The 8,560-nt window shown below is 57.5% G+C and overlaps 1 protein-coding gene across 1 annotated transcript; it reads right to left on the bottom strand.

The window, feature by feature from the left end:
* Nucleotides 1-2,663: 2,663 nt before the first annotated feature.
* Pnpla2 (patatin like phospholipase domain containing 2) lies at nucleotides 2,664-7,863 on the bottom strand. Its single transcript, XM_005351523.2, has 9 exons — nucleotides 7,567-7,863; nucleotides 5,540-5,772; nucleotides 5,392-5,457; nucleotides 4,830-5,039; nucleotides 4,581-4,641; nucleotides 4,315-4,482; nucleotides 4,066-4,198; nucleotides 3,757-3,879; nucleotides 2,664-3,659 (listed from the first exon to the last, which is right to left on the bottom strand). Exons 1-9 carry the CDS (start codon nucleotides 7,751-7,753, stop codon nucleotides 3,380-3,382), a joined length of 1,461 nt encoding a protein of 486 aa, XP_005351580.1. The 5' UTR covers nucleotides 7,754-7,863; the 3' UTR covers nucleotides 2,664-3,379.
* Between the last annotated feature and the right edge of the window lie 697 nt (nucleotides 7,864-8,560).

Genomic DNA, 8,560 nt, shown 5'->3' with positions numbered 1-8,560 from the left:
GAAAAGAAAAAAAGAAGAAAGAGAGAGGGGGGACAAGAAACCAGGCATAATGGCATAAGCCTGTAGCCCTAGCACTCAGGAGGCAGACGAAGACTGATCTCCGTGAGCTCGAGGCCAGCCTGACCTACCAAGTGAATTTCAGGACAGCCAGGATGTTACACAAAGAAGCCTTGTCTCTAAGAATCAAAAAAGGAGGAAGAGGAGAAAAGTGAGAGGGTGGAGTTGTAGAAACAGGTGGCCAGCTCTTGGCAGCCAGGAGAGAGATTTTGCAGTGACAGAGTGCCAGACTGAAGATCGGCCACATTCTGGCCTTGGGAGAGCCCAAGCTGGGGCTACCTAAGGAAGAGGGCTGAATCACTCCTGACCAAGTCCTTAGCCTCAGGCCGGAGCCTGTGATACCCTGGCCTTCTGACAGCTGGCAAGCAGAGAGTAAACTCCATCAGCCACTCCCACCTGCCAATGAGGCCTTAAGGGTGCAGGTGCAAGGTCCCAGCCCCAGGCACTGGACAGCTTTTGTAAGAAACACCCCCACATCTCTGTTTAAGACAGCCTCAGATCCTTTTCTCTTCCCCTGGGGCCTCCCTCTCACCTCCTGGAATGAACATCCCACCTCTAAGCAGGACCACCTGTGTGTCCCACAGTGCCCTAACCTCGGGTTTCCCAAAGCTACAGCCCAGTGACACCAACTCAGACCGGCTATCTCACTTCTCAGTCCCCCTACCCATATTCCAGGAGGAGAGGGATGATAATCCAATTAGCAAACACGAGGAAGCAGCAGGAAAGGACAACCTGGAGTCATTGCCCTTTGATGGCTACTCTCTCTTCAACCAGACACGGTCAGCAACGGCTCCAGGGCTCCACAGGACCGGAGGTCCATCCCAGCCGGAAGCTGAGCTGCAGCCATGCTCCGGGGAGTCCAGAGGAAAGGCAGCGGGTGGGCCCACAGGCAAACCTCATCCACACACGTCTAGGCTAGCTGTGGTGTACCTCGGGAACACAGCCGTCCCAGAGAGACGCGTGCGGTCGCCACTCCACACAACAGCCCGAAGGTGCGACCACCGGGGCCGGGATCCCAGGGTTGGGGTTAGGGAAGCCCGGCAGTTGCGGTGCTGGGACCCTAGCCGCGGGACCTGCGAACCAATACCTACCTGCGAGCCGCACCGCCGCACCTGCCGCAGACGGGCCGCTCCTCCCGGAAACGCAACGCACAGCGCGCCCCGCCTCTGCCCGGACCCCGACAGCCTGCGAGGTGCCCGGACCCACAGCGACCTTGCGGCCTTACAGGCGGGGAGACCCCGTGATAGTACGTCCGGGTGAATCCACCGGAGCGCTGCTGTTGCTTTGTCCCGCCTCTCCTATCTTGATGGCCCGACTCAGGGTGGCTAACTCTCCCGGGAGAGCCACAGGGGGCAGCAATGTTGACGTCGTGTTCCTCACCCCCACCCCAAGACCCTTCCAGGACAGGATCAAGGCCGCGGAGGTGCAGATACCAGCCCCCACTCCGCCCGGAATATCCAGACTTAGGGTGCCAAGAAGTGTGTGTAGGAAAATGCCGAGCAGGAAATAGACCAAATACTTTCAGTGGCCGTATCTAGGGCTAGGGAGACTAGACTTTTCGTCTCTATACTTTTTCAGCTTGGAGTCTTCTAAGTTTGAATGCTAGCGAAAGACATGAGCGTTAGCGGCACTCCCGTGTGAATGAAGTAAGTGTGAGGCCACAGTGAGGCCACCTCAGCAGTCTGCCCCCAGTGCTCCTTTTGGGGTACAGTCCTGATCAGGGTCCTCCTAGGCCTAGGAGAACTCTAGGAGATGGTGCCAAAGTTCTACTTCGGAGGAAATCCATCCACTTCCAAGGGTATGCCCCCCCATCAAGCCCCTAAACTGACCTGAAAAGGCTGGCCTGGGTGTCACAGGCTGCGGAGGCGCTGGGGGGCCCTGTGCTTCTCAAGTAGAACCACAACAGGCTGGCCCTATAGGACAGGACCTGGAGACAAGAGGAGGGGCGGCCCCTGGCACCTAGGCCAGGGACCTGCCTGGCCGGCTCGCCCAGTCCTGCTGTCCCAGGTCCCATAACCAGACCAACCGTTATTGTTGGCTAGGGGCTGCAACCGCAGTCTCTGTGCACCTTTTGGGAGGGGCCAAACGGGTGCTGAGCAGGGAGGACTAAGCCAAGTCCCGCAGATTGACAGCTAAACTCACCCCTCCCAGTTCTCCTTCCTCGGAGACTGCACACCACCACACACATCCCAGCAGGGGAGACTTTCAGGAAACCAAAGCTCCCTTGAGTTAGGACCTCACTACCTTGCCTCGGTACTCCAGACCACTCCCAAGATTATGGGAGGAAACAGGTATGGTCACAGGACAAAAAAGGCACATGCACACACGCACCTGGCAATGAGGAGTGTGACAACCGAGAAAGAAGAGCCAAGCACCAAGTTCTGAGCAAGGCGCCCAGTCTGGGCCAGCTTCCCTGGTCCCCAGGCCTCAGGTCCACAAGCTTCACCCTTCACAGGGACCCAGCCCTGAAGTCAGCCCTGATCCACACCCTCACTGTGTCACCACGTGGAGCGGATGTGCGGGTGACACCTTTTGTAAACATCTTCCCCCTAGTGCTTGAGATGGAATCGGCCTGGTGCCTGCTGGACAAGGGCTCGACCACTGAGTTACTCCAACCCAACATTTTAGTTTTTATTATACTGAGGTTCTCAGTCCTAAACATATCAGCTGGCACTTGACGCACTGCCCAAGAGACAGTCAGGAGGCCTCTGGGCAAGCAGAGCGGCATCCATGAGTCCTTGCCAGAGGGCTGACCCTAGAAGAGGGTCGCCAGCTGCAGGGTCTCAAAGCATCTCTGCGAGGCCCAGCAGTTAGCTATTGAGACACTGGTCATCGGAGAGATGGCTCTGTCCGCCGACCTCGGTCAGAGGCCAGAGTAACATGTGAGGGGAGGACGGCGGAAGCTGAGCTGTGGTTTTTATTATATCTACTTTGGCAAAAATAAATATTCTTGACACACTCTGCAAGGAAACTTGAAGATCGGGGAACAGCAGCAGCAGCTGTGGAGTTCTCAAGACTGACCCTGCACTGGGAAGCTGGTGGGCAGGGGAGAGGAAGGCACAGGCGAGAGGGAAGGGCTCTGTGGGCTCCCAGAGAGGATGCACCTCAGCCCTCCCCGCCGGGAGCAGCACGGTGAGTGGCTGGTAAAATGTTTTACATCAACCCCCCCTTTTGCAGCTGTGCAGGGTCCTATGTCCTCATTCCACAGCATGTGAGGGAGAGAGCCAAGGGACAGGGGCTTGGTCTACCCCAGAGCTCCTCAAAGTGGGGCAGGGTGACTCGGAGCTTGGCTGGTAGCAGAGGAAACTGGGAATGATGGTTCTCAGCAAGGTGGGAGGCCAGGTGGATGCTGTGGGGTGGCTGGGTCTGTGGAGGCAGGGCTGGCCGGTGTGCGCATTCGCAAGGCATCTGGAGGGAAGGCCACATTGGTGCAGAAGAGACCCAGCAGCAGCTGACGCTGGCATTCCTCCCACTTGGCCAGCGCGTCCCCCAGCGAGAGGTTGTTTCGTACCCAGTTGGGCAATGCCTCGCTGTAGGTGGCGCAAGACAGTGGCACAGAGGGCAGAGACTGGGCTCGACGCAGCTCCACCTGCTCAGACAGCCTACAAGGGGGGAGGCATGGAGGAAAAGAAGACTTTAGTGAGGGTCCGAGGGCCCAGGCCCCAGGCTCCGGGTGGATAGGCAGCCGTGGCAGCTCACCTGGAAGGTAGGTGGTCACCCAGTTTCCTCTTGGCCCTCATTACCAGGTACTGGCAGATGCTGCCTGTCTGCTCTTTCATCCACCGGATATCCTCAGGAACATCGGGCAGCCACTCCAACAAGCTAGCAAGGGAGCACCAAGTATGACCTCAGAAACGGCAGTTTAGGCTCTGATGGTCACCAGCCAGATACTGACATCTACCCTCCCCACATCTCCCAAGCAGCTTATGGCTCAGGGGTGATCTAGACTTCCATCTCCGATGTATGATATGTTGACAGTTCTCCCCAGACTCCCCTTCCCACCCTCACCGGATGGTAAAGGACACTGCACTCTCCAGTGGCAGAGTATAGGGCACCATCATGGCAGTGGCCAGGCGCACTGGCAGCATGTTGGAGAGGGTGGTCATCAGGTCCTTAGGCTCCACACAGGCCTCCAGAAGGGCTGCAGGTAGGAAGGTGGTAGCCAGTTAGGGCAGTAGAAGCCTCCCAGACCTCCTGGCCAAGCTTCTCCAAAAGGACCCTGTTCCTCCCCCCCCCACTTCCCTCCCCATGGCACACCCTCATTGAGTCTGGCAGGCAGGTGCTCTAGAATTCGATCCTGTCCATGGTACTGCAATTTGTCCTCCTCCCTAGTTCTCTCCTCAGACACAGCAGCTTCCTCTGCATCCTTTTCCTGGGGGACAACCGGGGGCAGCGCCAGCAAGGGGTTGGGCTGGTTCAATAGGCCTGGGTTGGGGATGGGGTGACAGAGATGCCATCAGAGTTTATGGTCAGCAGGGGGCATTGCAGAGCCAGCTTCTCCCAACCCAGAGCTGCCCACACACCATTCCTCCTAAGGAATCGAAGTCCGTCTCTGTAGCCCTGCTTGCACATCTCCCGGAGGACCTGTGAGAGGAATGGATACATCAGTCCAGACCGGCGCAGTTACGTCCTGCTGTAACAGGTAAGTCCCTGAAACAGCTGCTTCCGCCGACAACCTGGCCTGGCTTAGAAAAGCACACACGAGTCCCAGGGCTGAGAAGTCACCAGCAGCTCTCTCCCCAGCGCAGTCAGGACTAGCTGTGCTGGCTCACCATGGGCTCGGGTGGGAAGAGAGCCTTTGAGAGGCGGTAGAGATTGCGCAGGTTGAACTGGATGCTGGTATTGGTGACGCGAAGCTCATGGATATTGGTCGAGCTGTCCTGTGGGCAGATGTCACTCTCTCCTGAGAACGGGGACACTGTAATGGTGTTCTTGAGCTCATAGAGTGGCAAGTTGTCCGAAATGCCGCCGTCCACGTAGCGCTTTGCAAGAACACACATTCATAGCCACATGGTTAGGGGCCCGCTTGGTGTTCTGGAAGCTCTATCTGGTAGCTATTCCATTTGAGCCTTTTGCCCACTAGGCATTGGCCCCTGGGGACTCAGCAAATGGGCAAACAGATGGAACTGGGATGGGCACCAGCCACAGGAAGTGTGCATCTCCCCAGGGCTGCCCTGCATCTTGAGTCATGGGAAGTGAGGCAACAGGCAGTGAGGGACTGGAGAGGAGCGAGGTGCCCTGCTGGCCTTTCTCCTCCACCCCTTTATCCTACGGCCTAGACAGTAGACGATGCTTGTCATTCCAGGGCAGGGCTAAGCAGGGATACATACTTACCACTCCTTGAAGGGTAGGAGGGATGAGGCCACAGTATACCGGGATAAAAGTGCTGCAGACATTGGCCTGAAGGACAAGAAACAGGGCAGTAGTAGCACCAGCCTTGAGCTAATCCCATACCCCCCAGCACCATTTCTTCAGGGCCTACCTGGATGAGCTCATCTTTGGAGCTAAAGTGGGATATGATGACATTCTCTCCATCTGAAACCCGAGTCAGGGATATGCCCAGGCGTCCACTGGCACTTTCATGGCAATCAGCAGGCAGGGTCTTCAGTAGACAGCCACGGATGGTCTTCACCAGGTTGAAGGAAGGATGCAAAGGGCCCAGAAACCGCTTCCGGGCCTCCTTGGACACCTCAATAATGTTGGCACCTGCTTCACCTGGGACAGCAGGACCAGGATTAGTGATAACACTCCCAGTTTAGTGACCATGCTTCCCCCAGGACTCCACACCCAGGAGTTTGTTGATCCTTAAGATGCCCATGTCCACACTGGGGACTGGCTCATAGTTGGGACTTTGCCACCTAAGTGGAAAGAGGCAGGCCACCACCCTGGGGATTGGAACCTGCCCTATGCCTGGTATTTCCCAACTGTCTGTCCCCATGAGTCACTGTGCCTAACATGCTATGGCACGTGGCCCAGAGAGTGGGGGAGATAGGGTCAACTCTGACCTGCTTCAACCTTCACCTATTTGACCAGATACGGGTGGGTGGGCAGTTCCACAAAGCCCAGTTCAGCCCAGGAGGCACAACCTCGAGAATATCAAGCTAAAATGGGGATCCTACCTCTTGGGAGGATACGATGGTCTCACTTCAGCCAATAGCAAGCACTCTAACACTCTTAGGAGCCCATGGGTGCTGGTCCACCCAGAAGTAGAGTCACCAGGGAGAGGAGAGTATAGTGTTTTTCCCTGGCCATCTATGGCCTCCTCTAAGACTCCCTCACAGCAGGCATGGAATATACACAGACCAAGGGCTCACAGCTGCCACCTGCCACAGTGTCATGGTTCTACTGCTCAGGATCACCTGTGAGATGTACTGATAGTAAGTAGTTCTGTGAGACTGGTATCCCTAATTCATTTCCAACTCAGGTGGAGTCTTGGTGTATGTCTGAGACAAACTGGCCACTATACCCACTCTTCTGAAGGCCTCCATGAGAGCCAGTGGGCAAGAAAGATCACAGGGTGAACCCCCAAGGTACCAGGAACTTCTCCTTTTCCCTCCTTAGGGGAGAGAGACAGCAGAGAACCCTAGAGAGGCCCCAGCTGAGCTGGACTCCCTGGTCACCTTGGCTGACCTATGGGATGGGGGGGGGATGGGCAGCAGTTCCCAGGACTCTTAAGGAGGAAGAACGTTGTGTGCTGTAAACAACAACCCACGTGGTAGCCGGAAGTACCATGGCAGTAGCTGGAGACCCAGCCCCCCCTTTCCATTTCTGTACTCTTGAAACAGGTCAGAGCACAGAAGTATGGCCACCCCCCCCCGAAGTGGGTCAGCTGGCCACAGCTGGGGAGTCAGGCTGTCAATACACCATGGACAACGGAAGCACTTATGCCCAGCCCTGACTCCAGCTGGACTTTGCCTTCAGGGGTCCCTTTAGGGACTATACCACAGTGTCCAGATGCCCATTCCAGGTACCCTTGTACTAGGCCCCAGAAGCACAGCAGTTTGCAGCAGCAGAGCCTCAGGACGCAGTGACCGCTGGCAGCCTGTTCGGGTAAAGTATGCCTCTCTCTCTCTCTCTCTCTCTCTCTCTCTCTCTCTCTCTCTCTCTCTCTCTCTCAACATTTCTCTCTCTCTCTCTGCCGGTCCCGCCCACTATTTACTTTCTCTTTCCAATAACACAGTCTGGCAGCACCTGCCTGTCACCAACTTTTGTGCCCCTAGAGGTGGGTTACGCGGGCACCGGAGGGAATGCCACCAGCCAGGATAGCGCCATGCCCCCACCCCAAACCCTAGACACTCTGAACAAAACAAAACAGAACCCGCCCCGACCAGGACTGGACCTTCGGTAGTAGTTCCGGGATACGAGCAGAGACACCCCCTCCACCGCGCCTACTGTGCTAGCTGCTGGATCAGCTTCCCTACGCGGGTTGGGCGTGGGACGCTAGAGCATCCACCCGGGCCAGTGTGGTACCCACCACACCCTGCTCAACTTCCGCGCAACTCGGCTCACCCAGGCAGGCCCCAGTGACCAGCGCCGTGGCGGTGAGCGCCCCTGCAGAGGCGCCGTAGATGTGCGTGGCGTTGGCCACCAGGAAGGGCGCGTGCTCTCGGAGGCAGGAGGCCACGCCAATGTGGTAGACGCCGAGGAAGCCGCAGCCAGCGAACGAGATATTCCACTTGGTCTCCCTCGGGAACATCGTGGCTAAGTGTCCAGCGGGCTGTGGGTCCCGCAGTCGCGGTAGCTTGGGGTCCCCGCCGGCGGAGGCGGAGACGCTGTGCCGGCAGGCAGAGGAGGAGGTGTTTTAGTGCGGGACGAGGGCGGAGCCCGGTCGGCAGGAGGCAGGACCTGGGCTCGCGACCCAACTGGATCGCGCCGGGAACGGCCGCGCCCCCGAGGCCCCGCCTCTCCACGACACCTGCTGGGCCAAGCCGGCTGAGAGATCCAGAGGGCCTCCTAACTCCTCGGCCTCCTTCCTCCGACCCCACAGCGTGGGCAGCCGCTGGCCTTGGTATGGCCTGAGTAAGTAGAGAGGTGAGAGTTCCATACAGGCCTGGGTACTGGGGCTAAGAAGAGCTCTGGTTTGTGAACAGGAGCCTCCCCCTTCTCCAGGGACACCCACGCAGACACAAAAGTCCTGGGACCTGGGTGAAAACGCAGAGATAGAACCTCCTTGGACCCGAAAACCTGAGCCATTCAGGCTTCAGCTCCCAAAACCCATGGGCCCAACAGCAGACTGGCACTGGCCCAACAAACAAACGCTGCCACAGACAAGTCCCGCTCACCCTAAGGGGGTCCCTCGATACCCTGGCTCCTGGGCCTATAGCTATCTGATGATCCTGGCTCCTAATTTATGAGGTCTACCTGGTCTCAGACTAAGGCCTCACCCTAACTAGTTATCCCAGGAGGCGGTGAACTCCTGGATATTGTCATCCTCCCGCCCTTTTCCCTGCATTGTTCCCTCAGCTGTGGGACAGGCTAGGCTAGCTTAGACCCAGGAACAGCC

The sequence above is a fragment of the Microtus ochrogaster genome, chromosome 8 (genome assembly GCF_000317375.1).
Source record: "Microtus ochrogaster isolate Prairie Vole_2 chromosome 8, MicOch1.0, whole genome shotgun sequence".
Lineage (NCBI taxonomy): Eukaryota > Metazoa > Chordata > Mammalia > Rodentia > Cricetidae > Microtus > Microtus ochrogaster.
This window is presented reverse-complemented; position numbering and strand designations above follow the sequence as displayed.

Coding starts and splice junctions, on each gene's coding strand:
- Pnpla2 (XM_005351523.2), bottom strand. CDS start 7,753: ATGTTCCCGAGGGAGACCAAGTGGAATATCTCGTTCGCTGGCTGCGGC. Junction 4,199..4,314: donor GCCTGCCAGACTCAATGAGG/GTGTGCCATGGG, acceptor TCCTACCTGCAG/CCCTTCTGGAGGCCTGTGTG. Junction 3,660..3,756: donor GGTGACCACCTACCTTCCAG/GTGAGCTGCCAC, acceptor CCCCCCTTGTAG/GCTGTCTGAGCAGGTGGAGC.